The following is a 19,884-nucleotide window of genomic DNA, read 5'->3' on the forward strand; positions in this document are numbered from 1 at the left end:
ATGAAACTGGTTTCAGATCTTACCCTGGTACACAGAGAAAAACTGATGCAAAACCCAATAACATGTGTTTTGAATTAAATCAATTCTTCTCTAAAAGGATTAACCCTGGTGAAAACAATTTTGAATATATATTAAATACTGTATTATATGTTTGTTATGTATTGTGTAACTGCTCTTACTGAATCTTTCTATCCAGAAATTTCAAGTTACGCACATTTTCCCTGAGAGTCAGAGGACCCACTCATTCAAAATAGTAGCAAATGAAGTGCAGAGGTCACACTTACAAACAAACGAATTAAATACCTTGGAATAATCAAATCCATGCTTCTCCTTAAAGCCATTGCGACTAAGGGTGTAATTATAGAAACGAGAATTCTTTATAAGGCCAACCCACTCTCGCCATCCTGGTGGGATGTAGCTGCCATTGTATTCATTGAGGTATTTCCCAAAGAAAGCTGGGGGAGAAGGAAGTGGAAAACAATTAAATTGTGGCACTTACATTGAAATAATCAACATCTGAAATAGTACTTGGCTTTTTCCATTCCGGGAGACTTGGACACCATTCACCTTAAAGTTGGCTTCTGTCGGTGCATGTTGGCACTATTCAGATTTTCTTACATTCTTTTTGGCCCTCTGAATTAATGAGCAATCCTGTCATTTACACCCCTGTAATTCATTCTCCCTCACATACCCATCAACCTCCATCAACTCACCTGTCACCATCTAACTGAGGATAATCTGCAGAAGCAAATTAACCCAATAACCAGCATGTCTTTGGGATGTAGGAAGAAACCAATGTAGTCAGAGGGGAAATATAATTTCAATACTGGCAGAATGGAACCCAGGTTGCTGGAGGTGTGTGACAGCACTAACTGACTTGCCAATGTACTGCACCACAGTATGTCTTGTTTCTCTGTTTGTCCACTACTGACCTAATTGATGTCATGCCCCAGTGCACAGCTTCATGGACCTTTTAGGGATACTGAGAGGTAGAGTTTCACACAGCTGCCGTCAAATCAAGCAGCTGAAGCAAGATGTAGTTAGAGGGTTACATCTGTCACTATTTTCCTGACCATCCAGTTTCCAGTCTTTCTCATTTGATTCCATGGGAAGAAGGAAAATAAATCATATACATAACTATACAAGCCCATTAAATAGTGAATGTCACATGGTCATTAGCCCATATCTCCTCTCAAGGTTCTTCAGACTAACCTCTTTCTATAGTGGATACAAGAGACAGAGTGCAGAGGAGATTTACAAGGATGCTGCCTGGATTGGAGGGCATACATTATGAGAATAGGTTGAGTGAACGGCCTTTTCTCTTTGGAGAGACGGAGGATGAGACATGATCCGATTGAGGTGTATAAGATGATGAGGGGTTTTGATCGTGTGGACAGCCAGAGGCTTTTTCCCAGGGCTGAAATGGCTAACATGAGGGGGTAGAATTTTAAGGTGCTTGGAAGCAGGTACCGAAGGGATGTCAGGGGTAAGTTTTTCCACACAAAGAGTTAATGGGATGCACTGCCAGTAGCAGTGGTAGAAGCCGATAAAATAGGGTCTATTAAGGGCCTTTTAGATAGGTACGTGGAGCTTAGAAAAATAGAGGGCTATGCGCTAGGGAAACTCTAGGCAGTTTCTAGGGAAGGTTACATGGTTAGCATAACATTGTGGGCCAAACAGCCTGTAATGTGCTGTAGATTTCTATGTTCTATATTCTCTCAATGGAAGACTCCTTGCTCAAGATTCAAGATTGTTTGATGTCATTTTCAGTACACAAATGTAAAGAACAAAATAATTATTACTCCAGATCTGATGCAGCACCAAAAAAAAACACAATGAGATAAAGAACACAATAAACATGCAGTAAATACATAAGATAGCTTCTATACACAGATTGATTGTATGTCCATAAAGTGACTCTAGGCATAAGGTAACTGACAGGAAATGATAAAAGCAGTGGTTAATGAGTGGAGGTGTTGCTCAGCCCTACTGCTTGGGAAAAGTAACTGTGTTTGAACCTGGTGAAGCTGGTGTAGATGCTACGTAGCCTCCTCCCTGATGAGAGTGGGGCAAACATTCCATCAGCAGTGTGGGCAGCAGCCTTCATGATGTTACTGGCCTTTTTCCAGCACCTTTTGGACTGTAGGTGAAGAACTGTAGATGATGATTCAATATACTAAAATATAAAGTGTTACTCTAAAATTAATTCACATAATGTCATATCTAAGTGACAGAAGTGTCATCAGGTTATTGTGTCTACCACCTTTAGTTAAGACGTATATCAATTGAGATCAGGTCCAGAGTTCCTGGCATCCTTATTAAGGAGCACATTGTGCCAAGAGTACCAAATGTCACGTCATTTGTTGTAGAACTAATGATAACAAATTTTGTTCCCCAAGGCACAGTAACAACTCACTAAACACAAGAGATTCTGCAGAGGCTGGAAATCTTGAATAACACATACAAAATGCTGGAACTCAGTAAATCACAAACCAATCTTCCGTCCTTGGACTCACTTTACACCGCACGCTGTCGGAGCAGTGCTGCCAGGATAATCAAGGGCGCAACCCACCCAGCCAACACACTTTTTGTCCCTCTTCCCTCTGGGAGAAGGCTCAGGAGCTTGAAGACTCGTACGGCCAGATTTGGGAACAGCTTCTTTCCAACTGTGATAAGACTGCTGAACGGATCCTGACCCGGATCTGGGCCGTACCCTCCAAATATCCGGACCTGCCTCTCGGTTTTTTTGCACTACCTTACTTTCCCTTTTCTATTTTCTATTTATGATTTATAATTTAATTTTTTAATATTTACTATCGATTTGTACTCCAGGGAGCATGAAGAGCAGAATCAAATATCGCTGTGATGATTGTACGCTCTAGTATCAATTGTTTGGCGACAATAAAGTATAAAGTATAAAGTATCAGGCAGTATCTATGGAGTGGAATGAATAATCAACATTTCAGGCTGAGATGCTTCATCAGGACCCGAGTTTAACAAACCATTACCTGTAATACTGAAAAGAACTATAGCATCAATGCTGTGGACATGCCAAGATGCAGAAAACTGGCTAACTCATACACCTTTCTGAATTGGGGACATAATGTACTGTTGCTTCACTTAACAAGAGTTTGTTTTGCTTACACACAGAATGCCAGCTTTGCTGAGAAGGCCAGCATCTATTATCTATTCTTAATTCTGATTGAGAAGTTGATGCACATCTTTAACCCCATGTGGTGAAGGTGCGCTCATGGTACTATTAAATACTGCAGAATGCTCTAGGATTTTGATTCAGCAATCTTAGATCTGGTGACATTGATCCAGAGGCTCCTCAAAGAGTGAGGCATAAAACTTGATGGTTACGGCCATTTTATTAAGTGTTACAAGAACAAAGAATGAATTAAGAAAAAAAGACAAATAAAAAAGTCGTGTTAACCTCATACTAAGAGTAGAAATAAAAGCATATTCGATTGATAACTAGTTAACTAACTAAATAGCCAGATTCAAGTGGCATGATACCTGCTGCAGAAAAACTAAGAAGCTTCTAGAAAAATACAGAATCAAATATACTACAATTCCTGGAAAATTTATTGAACAATTATATGTACATAGGTGATTATATAGAAATTATAAGTAAGGATAAAAAAGTTCAACAAAAAGAAAAATAACAATTCTACACCCTAATCCAACGACAACAATGAAGAAATGACCATACGTTGTGAAATCTGGTTAATGTAAGGCATGGGAGGGGAACTTGGAGGTACCGATGTTTCTATGAACTTGCTATGAAGGTATTGATGTTGGAGGTACTGATGTTTCTATGAACTTGTACATAACATTCTTAGAACATAATGATCTCAGGACAAAATGATCTTTCGATCACACCATATTTAAATAAACCATTGATGGAATTTAATTTTCTTTTCACACTATTTTACTATCTTTCAATAACTTATTTACACCAGTTTGTTGTACTTTAGAAGGGTACAGACTGAGCTCTTATACATCTGCAGAAATACTAGAAGTAGCAGAGAGGATTTGATTCAATTGCTAAAAGTAATCATGCAAATAAGTAGTTTGTTTTCAGATACTGCTTAAATGAGAGTAGATTGGTTCCAGGGAATCATGTGTGATTAATTGGAATCTTCAGCAGAGTATTATAAACAAGTTTCATTGAACTACAAGGGGATTTAGGAAGCTGATTACAAGGATGGCTGAGCTGAGATACTACTGTTCTCTCCTACGGTAACATTATTCTTAATCCCACCAGTATCAACTGCTCTCGTTGTTGCTTAGGAGCCTGCCACAGCAGACCAGTGTTGCTCATGAGATAAACACTGCAATTAGGGATTGCTGACCTGACATTGCTAGAGGTTATGTAGTCTTGTCGTCCACTGAGAGTTAAACACTTACACCAGCGTTACAGTAGCATAATGTAGGTAAATCGGGGCAGACAAGCGCAAATGGAGGCATGCACAAGCAAAAGTAATTGATATTTGTGTGATGTTTAACATGATGTAACAGTGGGAAGCTAATGTTGACACAGTGATGGTACTTGTGTTGGTTGGTAGTACGACTGAATGAATTGATCAGAGACAGAAGCCTGGCCAGTCAGACAAGTGAGATGGAGACATCCAGCCCGACAGACAGATGAACAGATATAGACAAAGCCTTACTGACTTACTGATGTTGCTGCCATTTTCTGTTTTTGTATTAGTGAGAGACAAAATCAGCCATTCAGACAAGCAACAGAGGGATTACATGGTATATTTCTTGTTGTCAAGCCTGCCCAAAATCTTTTATAGTTAGTGAAGCACTTTTGCAGTTTAGTCAAGGTTAAGAGCTGGGACACTGTTCAAAGCTATTGCTTCACTCCTAATACTAGTGAAGTAGGCTGCTTAGGCAGAAATGAGCTGAGTGTGGCAGAGGCAGATAGCATCAAGATAGATCTGGGTATAGCTGTGTTTTCAAATATTAACACATTTTTGTGTTCCTTGGGCTTGAGGGAATAAGCTGTGGGTGATACCTGGCAAATCAGCATGATAAGAGACATGATGGGCTGGTGGGGGAGGGGGGAGGGGGGAGGGGGGGTGGGGGGAGGAATCAAAGGAAGAGGTAGGGTGGAGGGTGAGGACAGTTCCTGATGTGAACAGTGATCAGAAAGCAAAATGATAGAAAGCAGGAAGATGAGAGGAAGCTTTTTTCCAGGACAGATGTATAGTTTTTTAGATCCTTAGTGTTGCTGAAAGCAGAGATAATTAAACAGAGATGGAGGTATAAACAGGATTCATATATTGATATCAGTAACTCTCAACTAAGCAGTGGCAGGAACAATATATATAGGTCATTCCACATGCCACGTTCATTTCCAGCTTTAGAGATATACCGTATCTGTTACAAGATGCAAATTGGGGTTAAAAGGGTTATGAACGATATGTGACAAATGGACTTAGCAGCTCAATCTATACACCCAATTCTCACATCCTAATCACCCATAAATAATCTTCCCCAGTCAAATTGCACACATTGGTAAACAGCATCATAGAGTCGTAGGGCTATACAGCATAGAAGGCCCTTTGGCCCAATAGTTCAAGCCAAATCAAGATTTCCATCCAAGCAAGTGCTATTTGCCCACATTTAGCCTGTATCTCTCTATATCTTTGGTATCCATGTAGCCATCAAGGTACATTGTAAATGTTGTAAATGCACCTGCCACAACACCTCTCTCTGGCTGCTTAACCATCTCTAGATTTAAAAAAATTGCCCCCCCCCGCCAGGTTCCTATTAAATGAGCCCCCTCTCACTTTAAACCTATGCCTATTGTTTCTTGATTTCCCATCCCTGGGAAAGTGACTGGCCTGAGCGGGCACGATGCACAATGCACCTTTAGGTTGCTGATAAGACTCCCAGCTTCAATCATCATTTTTATCACTTAACAAGTCACAAACTGCAGGGAAAGCTAAGAAGTGTTTTGTTGCAAAACCAAGTTGCATATGATTTAATACAAATAATAAATGTAGAGTCATAAACGACCTATAGTATGGAAGACCATTTGACCTATTACATCCCGACCGTAGCTCTACATATAACCCAGTCAGTGCCACTCCTCTGCTACTTCAGAATGGCCCTGAAAGTTCTTTTGTCCATCTGTTGAATTACAATTAGCAAATCCTGTTTCCACCATGTTTACTAGCAATCAGCACTAGATCATAAACAGTATTTACATAAAAAGGATTTTCCACATACCTTCCCAAAACATCAATCCAATGTGTCCCTAAAACCTAATGGGAGTAGTTGTGGGAAGATACGAGGAAAAACATTTTAAATACAAACAGTTTATTGTCTGGGATGGTGGAAACAGAGGCAGTCAGGAATTACTATGTGAAATTGGACAGGCAGGAAGAAGAATAACTTCTCATCAGGTTTTAGGGGCACTTTGGATCAGTGCCCTTAAAACCTGATGGGAATTGCTTTCCTCTACTTGTATTTAAACCTGTCATGATCTAGTACATCTCCATCAAATCCTCTCTATGTATATTTTTGCTTTTGTTTGGGGCTGTGCCAGTAGCTCTTTGGTTTAACTAAAAAGGCCGCAAATTAGGATGAAATTTCAGCCTTGATTCCAACTCCTGTGATCCCTGCTGGGAAATGATTAAACCGTATCCTTATTAGCAAAGCAGTCTGCAAATAAAGGCTTCTGCTGAATGACTGGCTTACAGTGTGGCAGCAGGGAGATGCCATTGAAGTCATGGTTCTGTGTGATTCATTGTCTTCAGGGGAGGACTGGAGGAACCAATAAAAGATCAAGAGCTCAGTGTGGCAAAATGTCCCAAAACTGGAAGGGACAAATCAGGTACCTACATCAGCCCAGTGAGCTTACTCACGTTCATAGAAAGCCAATCAATCAGATTTATAAAATAGGCAATAGAACCCATTACTGTAATACACTGGCTAGAAGAAGGCAAAGGCAAACCACTTCTATGGAAAAATTCGCCAAGGGCAATCATGGTCAAAAGACCAGGATCGCCCACATGGTATGACACAGCACATAATGATGATGATTATGATGACAACTGCAAAACCAAACGGTGTCCAACCTTTTTCAGCTATAGACCCTTGATCCCTTTTTAGATATATTCACAAGCATGGTATGGTCGGGGTGGGAGGAGGTGGGGGGGGGGGTCACAGTAGCATAGTGGTTAGAGTAACGCTTTACAGTGCTAGTAACCCGGGTCCATTTTCTGCTGCCGTCTGTAAGGTGTTCGTATGTTCTCCCCCGTGACCACACAAGTTTCCTCAGGTGCTCCGGTTTCATCCTACATTCGGAAAATGTAGGGGTTTGAAAGCTGTAGGTATGCCATGTTGGCACTGGAAGCATGGCAACACTTGCAGGCTGCCCTCCAGCATATTCTTGGATGGTGTTGGTCATTGGCACGAACAATGCATTTTACTATATAATTTGATGTTTCAATCCACATGTGACAAATAAAGCTAATCCTCGGAATGCTGGAAGCCACATTTTCACATGGAATGAGTATGCACACACTGCCAATGCCACACAAATTGGATACACGGTGTTTTAATATGATTGTAGGTCATAAAAAAGCATTGTTGAATTACTAGAACTTTGTACAGAAAAAACATTAACTCCTTTGTAACATTCGTGATGTTGCCAATAGTTTTGGTTGATGCGAATATTGGGAATATTACATACTGTAGATCCAGCTATTACGTATTGCCTCCCTTCAGCTGGTTCCCATCAGGTTTTGCTGAATTTTACTGACACGATTGCCAGGCGAATAATCCTTGACAATGCATCTTCTTTGTATTTTGTCAAGTTAATTTATTTGGACTGCTTTTCACAGAGCGCCGTCTGAGCTAGTGCACACTAAATGAGCTCTAACCAGTGTGCCGTATGCTAATTGCTTCATTACAATGCTGCCTGGTAAATGTTCCTTTGTATAAATCCCTAAGCTCTATTAACTTTACTGCTAATACCACCAATATTAATTCTTTATGCCAACCACTTTTACACCTAGCTCCAAATTCTATCCGGTTCCTTCTTTTTTTCTTAGGCAGTCCCTTTGGATTACAATGGGTTTTCTTTCTCTCTGGTTCCCCGGGTTCTGAGGTGGGTGGTTTGGAAGGAGGTGCACCCCTTCTGTCATTGGCACCTTGCTTCTCAATGCCATCGTGAAATGCTCCTTCTCTATGTTGAATGGTTATTTTGGGGGATGGTGGAGATTGCCATTTTTTCAAGTGGCCTTTCAAGACATCCTGAAACTCCTTCCCTTTACACCTGATAATCTCTTGTTATGATAAAGGACTGTCCGTTTCCCCCGAGTCTAACGTTGGAAATGAGAACAAAGTGGCCCACCAATCCAAGATGATCAAATATAATTAGGGTATAATTAGGGCCTAAATGTTTCCTTTAGGTTGTTATAGCTGGGGATGGTAATGGGGATAAACTTTCACGACCTATTAAATGCTCCCAATGGCATACACCTAAAATAGCCTCTGACAACCAAGTCCAGCTCCTGGTCTTCACCTGTGGCTTAGCTACTAAACCTGGCAGAACTGTTTCTACTGACAGGAGAAGGGACAAAGGCAAGTTTCTGGTGCCTTAAGACCAGTCACTTCATGCAGATGGGGCTCATCAGCCATGGCTGGCAGCTCATCCAGGAGAAGGAAAAATCTGATCTCAAACCTCCGCTGCCTTGTGGCTATACCCACTCATGGGGAAGGCTTCGGGAGTAAACCCCGAAGGAAAAATCCAGAGCTGGAGTCCCTAAGGCAGTCTTACACTTGAGTTCAATGCTGACTGACAACTCCTGTGATGCTGCTGGTACAAAACTGCATCGCTCTCTGCCATTCCTTTGGGTTCATCAGATGCGTGGAGAGAGGGAGTTTGCTACACAGACAACAGCTTGCTCTCCATACCGCACTGCCCAGGTTTATGTATCTAAACAGCTAGGATGCATTATCCATGGTCATCTCTGACTGACGGAGGCCTCACTCACTCAAGTGCTGATAATCCTAGCCTGGGAGATGATGCTCATATTCCTCTGAATATTCTGCCTGCAGATTTGGAGGACTTTGCACAAACAGTAACAGCGCTGTCTACTCCAACACTGCAGTTGTCGACATGACTGTCAGGAAAATAATTAGTACTGGAAGATCGGGGTTCAATTCCCGCCGCTGTCTGTAAGGAGTTTGTACATTCTCCCTATAATTAGGTGGGTTTCCTCTGTGTGTTCCGTATTCCAAAAAGCCATACAGGTTAGAGTTAGCATGTTGTGGGCATGCTTTTTTGGCGCCAGAAGCATGGCAATACTTGTGGGCTGCGCCCAGCACATCACAAACGATGACACAAAATTAGGCATTTGACTGTTTGTTTCAATGTTTGATGTACATGTGACAAATACAGTTTAGCATTAAGTCTTTATCTAGTGCACTGTGTTTTGGGCTAAATCTAACCATCAATCTAATCCACTGAAGTGATGGTTTCAGTAATGCTTATCTCAATCAAGTGTGCATTGCTGTGTACAAAGGGATCACTGCTGCCTAATATACCATGAACTTTGTGCCACATTTGAATTTACGATCCTCAAACATTGTTTTGCTGAGATGACCAGAGGCTGTGGTGATACACTGAAGTCCATGCCTGCTGTACTTAGATCTTCCGTTTAATCTATGGGTTCTTCCACTCTACCTGTGGGTTCTTTCACTGGTTTTTTACTGCTGCATTCTGGGAGTACTTGCAGCCTCAAATTTCAAGGAATCATTCTTGGAAACCATGATAAAGCCAGAGGCAAAACTAAACCAACATTTCAACATATTATTCTGGCAAATGGCAGAATTTGTTTAACTGTGACTCTTCCAATAGAAAATCTTGTGCTCAAGTATATAATTACATCATATCATTGCAGATAATTCATATGCTCAGTTCATTTTTAATAAATTTTCATGATACCTTAAACCAAATATAGGGGCAGGTAAGATGGTCCAATTAACTTGAAGATTAAAGTGAGATGTTAAGGAGGTAAAAATAGTTCTAACTTGAATACTAATACCATAGGTTACATGATTCACTCTTCTTAGTATGTTACTAGAAGCTTTACTAAAGGCAAGCAGTCCTGAAGGTGCTTCAGAAGAGAATGATTGAACGTATGAGTCAAAATTATAGCAATAGACCAGAACACAACACTTTGCTCAGTTCTTCTCAGCCTGCAATAAATTTAAACCAGATAACGTAAACAAGTGTTTTTCCACTAGGGTTGGGTGGGAATACAACCAGAGGTCATGGGTTAAGGGTGAAAGGTGAAAAGTTTAAGGCGAACATGAGGTGTAACTTCTTCACTCAGAGGGTTGTGAGATTATGGAATGAGCTGCCAGCGCAAGTGGTACATTCAAGTTCAATTTTGATGTTTAAGCGAAGAGTATTTAGGTACGTGGATTGTAGGGCTATGAGGAGCCATTATTCCGGTGCAGGTCAACGGGAGTAGGCAGTTTAAATGGTTCAGCTTGGGCTAGATGGGCCGAAGTGCTTGCTTCTGTCCTGTACTTTTATATGTCTCTATAAACTTTAGAAACGGTGTAAGATCAGCTGTAGCTCATGAAAGTCACCAAACATACAAAAAGACATGCACGTAAATGAGAAATTATTAATCTTCATAGTTATACAGGTATGCGTCGCTTAACGTCCACAATATGTTCTGTGAAATCGGACATTATGTGATTTGGATGTTGTGCGAACACCATATTATATATTTAGCAAACCTATATGGAGTACTGTAGTGTACCTGTATTGACTAAATCCATGTCATCAGCAATTTCTCCATATCTGATACAGGGCCCTCTCGCATTTTTGTGAGCCTTGTAGTTTTCAGTGAAGCCGATCCTTTAACAGCTTCGAGAATTTTTTCTTTGTTTTTCAGGACAGTCGTGATTGTCGAGTGCGACATGCGTAAAACCTGAGCAATAGCATTTACTGGTTTTCCACCTTCATATTGTTTAATAACCTTTTGCTTCACTTCCAGATCAATACTTTTCCTTTGCCTCTTGCTGCTGCTGTCACTAGGAGTGGTTTTGCTGCATTTGGAAGCCATGATGTACTTTACGGTAATATTTTCGAAAGAAAATGAAACAGAGAGATAACACTACTACACTCAAGAGACACGCGATACATGAGATTGGTTACGTCCGCTACATCACGTTCTCCAATTGGGACTACGGACGTATATGTGATCCGACGTTGTCCGAATGGACGTTAAGCGGCGCACACCTGTAAATAAAATACTTATTCACTAAAGGAACACATATGTTAATCTTTGATATCAAAAAACATCCATGATTAATCTTTGGATCTATAAATAAGAGATGCCCTTTTTCATTTGATAATGAGACTATAAAATGAGCAAAGAAGGTACAAAGATGAAAAATTACCTAAAGATTAGTCACAGTTATAAAATTGTGTGTGGTAGAGGTATCTAGTACTAGCTATGCAGCACTTGAATTTAGTGTAGATATAAGACGTCTCTTAACTGATGAATCGTATTCTTGTACTTGAAGCTAAAATAGGTGGAAGAAGTTATTAACTTCACATGTATTATAAATGTTATTGATTTAATTAATTAAATGATCAGTACACTAAAACTCATTATTGGTTCTAGTCCTAAAATTAACATAACAATTTGAAATCATTTAAAAACAGAAGACCCCAGTTAATGGAATATAAATGACGTTACAAACCTGTTCTGTAGCCTGTGTTGTTCAGGTACACTGCAAATGTCCGAGGCTCGTGCATCGCCTGCCAGGAAGGTGAGGAGCAATTCTCATTGTTTGTGTAAGTGTTGTGGTTGTGGACGTATTTTCCTGTTAGCATTGAAGAGCGGGAAGGACAGCACATTGGAGTTGTCACAAAGGCATTGGTGAAATGAGCTCCCCCTTGCTCCATGAGCCTTCTGGTTTTATTCATCACCTGCAGTGAACCTAAAAAGGTGTAATAGTTAGTAAAATATAAATGTTCCACATCACTCAGTTTCACTCTTTGGTTGAATTTGTTGGCAATCTATTGGGGTAATGAAAATAAGTATTCAGAAGAATATGTTGTCACCAGATTTTTAATATATTTACATATATTTTTATATATATTTCTCATTGTAATTTATGGTTTTTAAATGTGGTTCTGCCACAACAAATTTCACGACATATGTCAATGATATTAAACCTGATTCTGATTCTTATTATTTTTTGAAGTGCGTTACCACCAAACAAACTTTGTTGAAATACAGTTTACATTGTTAGGTTAGAAATGTGACAGTGAATTAATGCAGAGGAACTCCCAAAGTAAGCAGTTAGTTAACCAGATAATCCATTTTAATGATGCTGGCTGTGGATAGGTATTGTTGAGAACAATGAAGCAAATACTACACAACCAACGGATACCTTCAAACCAATATAAACCAAACACATTGCAAAAATCAGTTACAAATATTACAGGATATTTATTATAAAATATAGCATCTATGAAACATTTTGACTCAATTTTGTCTCAGTGAGGAAGAATTCCTGCCAATACTAACAATTTTTCTAGAAATAGGAACAGAGGCAACCTTCACTGGTTAGGTACATGGTTCTGCGAATACAAAGTAATCCCTTTGAATTCAGATTCATTGTAAAACATGAGGCTCCAATCTTGGCCTATTCGTTGTGTGTGGCATTTCTTTATGAATAAACAGTCACTCTGGGAATCTTTAACATAATAAGAAGGAATGATGTGAAAAGTAAACTAAGTCTTTTCAGAATCACCCATGGTTCTGTGTAAATCTGAAAGACATTCAGACTTCAGCAGCAACTTCAGACTGTTTTACCATCTGTATAGGCAGACAGTTCAAATGCAATTTATTCATTTTTCCCAGGCTACTCAAACCTTTTTCAGGCTTTTATTTTTGACTATAGGCCCGTTTACACTAAGAAGAGTCCACCAGCATGAAAGCTCTATTAACGCTCTACAGAAAATGCTTTCTTGTATAAATGCCTCTTGAATTGCTAATTCTGGTATAAATACATATAGGAAGTATGTTTGCTTGGCGCTGTCTTTAAGAGATGGCAAAGGATTCTTTGCAATAAGGCTGTTTTGCCTGTCCCGCAAACCAACCTGTTGTTACAATAGCCATAAATGATGCATTTAACTCCCTGCAGTGATGTTTAACCAGGTTCTTGACGCACAGGATAATTCTAACACTGACATTTTCAATCAGTTGCATTTAAGGTAAATAGTACAGATATGGCTGGGATTAACCTTTATAAGCTTTCAGTTTTGATAGGTTGGATGCTGTTTGAAATCTAATTGGATTAATAAGGTCTTCAATTGAACCCATTTTTAGAAATATAATGCCATCAAGCAATAGAGATACTGTACAGAAAGTAGCTCTTTGCACATAAATCATCACCAATGATCAACTCTCCTTTTCCTCAATCCATTTTTCTATTCTCCCCACATTCTTGTCAAAACTAAGACAAATGAGTTAAGATTCTACCACTCAGCTGCACTCTAGGGGCAATTTATAGTGGCCAATTAACATCTTCGAGATGTGAGGGGAAAAAACAGAACTCATGGAGGAGACCATGTGGTCACAGGAAGAACGTGCAAATCTTCACACAGGAAACACCCAAAGCCAGGATTGAACCTGTGTCTCTGGAGCTGTGAGTCAGCAACTACATTCCTGGGCTGTGCTATGAATGTTCCCTGTCCGAAATGCCGACCATTTACTCTTTTCCATAGATGCTGCCTGGTCTGCTGAGTTCCTCCAGCATTTTGTGTGTATTGCTTGGATTTCCAGCATCTGCGGATTTTCTCCTGTTTATCAATTTAGTCTTTTTGGGATTTAAACATTCATGCCGTTAATGAAGAATATTATCAATATAATGCTCTTGACCCTGAAAGACTGGGATGTAGAAAACAGTGAGAATGAAAAATATGATCGAGAAAGACAGCTCAAAGTCATACTCTAAAGAATATATATGCTACAATTCACAATATAATCAAAGCACAGATCATGACTCCAAGACCAGAGAAATTATTTGAGGCGGCAAATTAATAATGAGGTACGAATCTAGAAATGTTACTATCCAAAGCAACACACACAGGTCAGGCAGCATCTATGGAAATGAATAAACAGTCGATGTTTTGGTCCAAGACACTTCTTCAGGACTGAGAAGGAAGAGGGAAGAATTTCTCATGTTTATAATGTCATTATCCACTTGTATTTGTAGATTTTATGTAAAAGTTTAAGGTGTTTAATGTAAATTTTACTTTTATCAAAGTATGAGAATTTAACTGGTTGATTTTAATTACTTTCAGCCAAGAGAAACTAGAAGGTGATAACAAATAGTAAAAATTTCTCACGGAGACCAGTGAATGGAGGAGGTTCATAAGGAGACATTCAAGTTGTCTGTACATATGGGAAAAATACTGCTGAAAACAAATACAACTGAAAATGCTATGTTCAAAGAATTTCAGGCCAAGATCAGTGATGTGCTGAGACATAACATCATAGCATCAGTAAATGCAAGATAGTATATGTTAAGAGGTGAAATATCAAATGAATACAGATAATGAATAAATATCCAATTGCAAAGCATAGAAAAGGAAAGCAATTTGGGTTTAATGACTAAACTAAAATGCCTAGTGAACATGAAGGTCAACTACAAAACCTATCAAGTATTAGGATTCATCTAAAAGATGTCTAATTGTTAATTGAAACAAGATATCCAACCTTGAAGGATAACTTGTTCTGGATGTTCCCTCAAATTGAATTGTAAAAATATTCTGAGTATGCTTGCTTGCAGTGTTACTATACATAGTGACTGAAGAAATGATTTCACCCACCCACTTTTGCAGGTTCTTGGCAAATCCATTAAGTAATACTTTTCACAAAGTCATCAAAAGCTCACTGATATACAGGAGGGAATAAAAACTGCCTAACAATTCTGAATGGTATCAGTTTTTTTAACATCCATTCTATTTGCTTACAGGTACATTCAGAGCTGACGCTAGCAATTGCAGAGGTAAATGGTGTGTTGGTCTATATTGCAAGCAATGCTACATTAAGAAACAAGAATTGAAAAATCTTGCTATAATTGTACAAAGACATGGCTTTGAGAGGGATTGACTGGGAAGAAGTTGAGGGACTGTTTTCTCTGACTGAATTAGGAAGCATGAAGTGGGTTCAGAACACTCTCTACAAATATGTCTGCAGTCCAAGGAGAAAGGAAGCATTGCTGAATCTTGTAGCAAACGGGAAGAATCGATTGGAGTAAGAGTCGATGGCAGCATAATTATGAGCTCAATAAAGTTTTGACTAGTGTATGAAAAAATGCTCGATTGGAAATGGATGTGGTCAAAATAAAAAGGTAAATTGAAATCAAGGCATAGGGTGCAAAATGGTAATTAATTAAAAGAGATGGTTAGGTATAATCCAGGCCAATTGACACTGTATGGAAGTGTAGGGAAACCAAATATCAAACTCTCCGAATGAAACAGGAAAGGTGGATAAATATTACTGGAGAGCATGGCAGAAAATGGGGCTGAAGGTAGATGATGAGAGAGTTAAATGAAGGAAGAACATAGACAGAATCCACAGTAGTTTTGTGGTTAGCACGATGCTCTCACAGCTTGGGGAGTCAGAGTTCAATTCCGATGTCATCTGTAAGGAGTCTGTATGTCCTCCCCAGGGAATGCACAGGTTTTACCGAGGTGCTCTGGTTTCCTCCCACAGTCCATAGACATACTGGTTAGTTAGTTAATTGATCATTGTAAATTGTCCCATGATTAGGCGAGGGTTAAATCAGGGGTTGCTGGGCAGCGCGGCCCGAAGGGCAGGAAGGAATTACTCTTGACTGTATCTTAATTAAAAAATAATAAAAATGAAAATCAGAACATCTCAGATCCCAGATTCAATCCTCACCTCAACCAGACTCACAGATCAGCATTTATCTCTCCACTGATGATAGACCCTAGACTCACCCCTTGTCCATCCACCAACTACAGTCCCATCTCAATCATAAAACCCATCCACTGATCACGGACTCCAGACTCAACCGATCGCAGGCCACTAACCCCAGAGTCAACACCATTTGCCGCCCATTGATGTCATTTGCCTTCATGCATGGACTGATAACTGACTGACTAATCACTATGACTAACAGTCATTAGTGTGCCGGGCAGTATTTCGCTAATTCCCTCTGCACATTCTGCTGAATTTTCTCACCATGCTATTTCGGCTGCTCATTGGCTGATGACAACACAACAGAACTGCTCGCATGCCTACTGCTGTAGAAATGGGTGGCAATAAAAACAGACCAGCGCTCTGCACCCATAAAACACTTTAAACTGTACAGGAGCACAAAGGGGACAACAGATGTTTGGGTAACTAATTCAATCAGTACTGATTTCCCCAAATAAATATGGAAATTCAAAAATGCAATCAACAAGGCCAACAAACATCCCTGAGTAAATTTTGCTTTATTAAGTTCTGTAAGTTCTCAGCAGCTCTGCAGTGCATGCAGTAACCGAGAGCAGGAAATTCCAAAAGAGTTATTTTGGAAATATCAATTTGTCTCTGTCTTAGCTGATTTGCATTTAATACCTGCCCAGCACTGTCTGTTTGATTCTCAACAGATTAATGCGCTAAAGAAATAGTAACAATGAGCTATTTCTAGGCAGCATTGTTTCTTCTAACCGCATGATAATATTGCAGTAAAACATTTACAACCAGGTTTGGTATCATTATCACAGTCTATGTGAAAAACAACAAAGTATAATGCAGGGCTACCAATGAAAAATGTCATTTGAAGCGATTACACGTTCTCATTCTTTTTCTTCCATAGCCAGACAGGAGGGAGATGGAAAATTTCATGCTCTCGTTATTTACTGCTATTTATTTCTATTTGCATTTGCACAGTTTGTTGTCTTCTATGGTCTTGCTCTTTCATTGATCCTGTTTTCAGTCATTCTCTAGATCTGCTGAGTATACTTTCTAGAAAAAGAATCTCAATGTTGTATGTGCTGACACGTATGTACCCTGATAATAAATTTTCCTTTCAACTTTGAAGGGCTTCCACATTACTGTACTAGGAAAGGCCCTTTGATTATTCAATCATGTGAAAAATAACTTTTCAACTTAAGTGCAAATGGGAATCAAAATCCAGAGAGTGGTAATATTAATATTGCTTAAATTACAGATTCAAGCTTAGCAAAAAAAAGTGACTTTACAATTCCTCTATGATCTTACACTGTGAAACAAATGCTTTTTTTAGTCAGAGGATATAAACATTTTATAATTATGCAGACTGCTTCTGAAACAGCAGTGGTGTAATTTTACTGTGTTGAATAGTGTTAGATGTTCAGCTGTGGCTGCTTGTCCTTCTGAATTCCACTGATAAGCCCCTGCTGTTTAATCCAAGAGTATGTCATTACACAATTTGTGTGGGTGGATTGAAGAATCTGCAGGTTACGCTACAAGTAGGTGCAACAGATATTAATTCCATCAGGTTGTTATTATTATGCACTGGGTGGGGCTGGTACACCTGCAACAGGATCACAATGTGTTTCTCACCCCTGCCAATTTGACCCAGTGCAGATCACAATACTTGGGCACTGTGGCTCATCAGCATGATTTCAGTGCTCACTTAATGCCAAGCTGCATATGTGCGTTGCCTTTGCAAACATCCACTGGTCCAATTAATGAGCAGCTAGGACCAGCTGAACTAAACTGGTTCTGACTAAAGCCATCCCTGTGCCTCTCAAAGGGGAAATGTTTGGTGATGTAAATTATTCCACAGAATTTTGGAGTTAACAACAACCACAACAGTTCACCAATGAGAGTGGATCACCACAGGTCTGGAGACCCAAAGTGAGGTAATGGATAGTGATTATCTTTTTACTGGGGATCTAACGAGCCCTCACAGCTTCCCAGCAACCCCCAATTTAACACCAGCCTAATCTTGGGACAATTTATAATTATGAATTAACCTGTCAACCAGTATGGCTTTGGACTTTGGAAACAAGAGCACCCGGTGGATACATGGGGAGGACGTACAAACTCCTTGCAGGCAGCGGTGGGAATTGAATGTGGGTTGCCTGTACTGCAAAGCGTTGTGTTAACCATTATGTTACCATGCTGCATCATGCATTGGTACCTGAAAGCCGCTACTTCCTATCTTCATTTACAACTTTGCTATTTTCAGAAGGCCTCCATTGTTCCTGCCAATTATTTCTTCTTTAATATAATTACAAAGTATATTTGTGCTGATTTTAAACTTCTTTGGCAATTCCTATTCACATACCCTTGTTTTTGTTTCTTGGACTGTTCTATCACCATTGCTGCTCTTTATGTTTCTCCCACTCTGTAGGTTTTGTGATTATTTTGATTAGTTTTATCTCTCTGTCCTTCTTCATTCAGCTATTTGTGGCCTTCTTCATTGGCAAATAGATCTAATTATGTCTGTAAGAAAACACAAGTGGTTCTGCAGACACTTGAAATCCAGAGCAAGACAGACAAACTGCTGGAGGAACTTGGCAGGTCAGGCAGCATCAATGGAGAGGAATAAACAGTTGACGTTTTAGGCCGGCCCTTCATCAGTCCATATTTACAAACTTTGTAGCTGCTTCATGATTTTTCCTTTTTTTCACTAAACTCACTTAAATTCATGACCCAATTAAATAAACATGCACACATCATTAGGCTGCTTCATGAATCATTCCTAATATGGGCATCCCCTTTGCTGATTCTAAAATACACTGATGTAGCAAACTAGATTGAACTCATTCAAGAAATTCATTACCACAGTAATGTAAGCTACCCTGTTTTAACTCAATCCACGTAAAACTTTAAATCACCCATTAAAATTGTTTTGTTTGCTACATACTGGCCTAATTTTTAACATCTATAAAGTTTACCTTTCCTTAATGCAATTACCAGAAAGCCCATTTCCAATTTTCTCTTTCTTCGATTTTGTGTAATTGAAGTAATTCTGAATGACTGAAGCTACTCTTTCCTTTTCTCTTCTCTATACTGCATAATATTATAAATTTGGCAAAGCTTGGCAAAATGATCACCAAGCCTGGCAAAATGTTTGCAGACATTTCGGCTCCAATCAAGAAGCCATCATCAATGCGCAGTTGAGGATGTTGTCTCCTCAGAAGGCCGGCTCATATACCCCTCCGGGGTCCAAATGGATATTGACTAGGTGTTGTGATCTGGTTGGCTAGTACAAAACATTGAAAAGTTTAGCAGTAGAAGATTCTGACTGGCTAGCTTCGAGAGACATCCGTTAGAAGTGTTTGCTTTGCTGTCCGGATCCTGAGATTACTGGCGATTCATTGATTGGTGATGTTGTTGTTTCTCTTTTCTCCATAAGGGTTAATATACCAGATGTATGTCAATGTGTTTGTTGATGCATCCTTCTCTGGAGAGCCACGCTTCGAGAAATTTTCATTCTTTTCTTGTTCTTGCTTGAGTCAAGACTCTGGCTGTTGTCCGGTTGAAAGGGTGCCCTTCTTTGTCTTCATGAACTGATACTAGTGAGAGTGAGTTGTGTCTTCTGCTCGCTGGCTGATGCTCGTGTAGCCTGGTGGATAGTTTTCTTCCTGTTTGACCAACCTTCAAAGTTTCACCTGAAGATACCTCAAGGTCAGAAACCCAAATATACAAACTACATGAACAATGAATAAACAAATTGCATTGCCAAATGTAAAGAACATCTCAGATACGACAGCAAGACTGCTCCAGCAACACAACATCACAGTTGCTCATAAACCCACTGCAAATCTGAGGAGGAGCCTATCAAAACTCAAAGCACAACAAAATGTGACTGATA

The 19,884-nt window shown here is 39.5% G+C and overlaps 1 protein-coding gene across 16 annotated transcripts in view; it reads right to left on the bottom strand.

Annotated features, from left to right (window-relative positions):
• sulf1 (sulfatase 1) overlaps nucleotides 1–19,884 on the bottom strand; it is a 334,301-nt gene that overhangs the window by 121,944 nt on the left and 192,473 nt on the right. For all 16 annotated transcript variants that reach the window (XM_072254128.1, XM_072254097.1, XM_072254088.1 and 13 more), the window contains 2 exons: nucleotides 11,752–11,991; nucleotides 304–455 (listed from right to left, as the gene is read on the bottom strand). In XM_072254128.1, the coding sequence (XP_072110229.1) occupies nucleotides 304–455; nucleotides 11,752–11,991 (392 nt within the window). The remainder of the gene's footprint in view (nucleotides 1–303; nucleotides 456–11,751; nucleotides 11,992–19,884) is intronic.

The sequence above is a fragment of the Mobula birostris genome, chromosome 1, assembly GCF_030028105.1.
Source record: "Mobula birostris isolate sMobBir1 chromosome 1, sMobBir1.hap1, whole genome shotgun sequence".
In the NCBI taxonomy this organism is placed as follows: Eukaryota; Metazoa; Chordata; class Chondrichthyes; order Myliobatiformes; family Myliobatidae; genus Mobula; species Mobula birostris.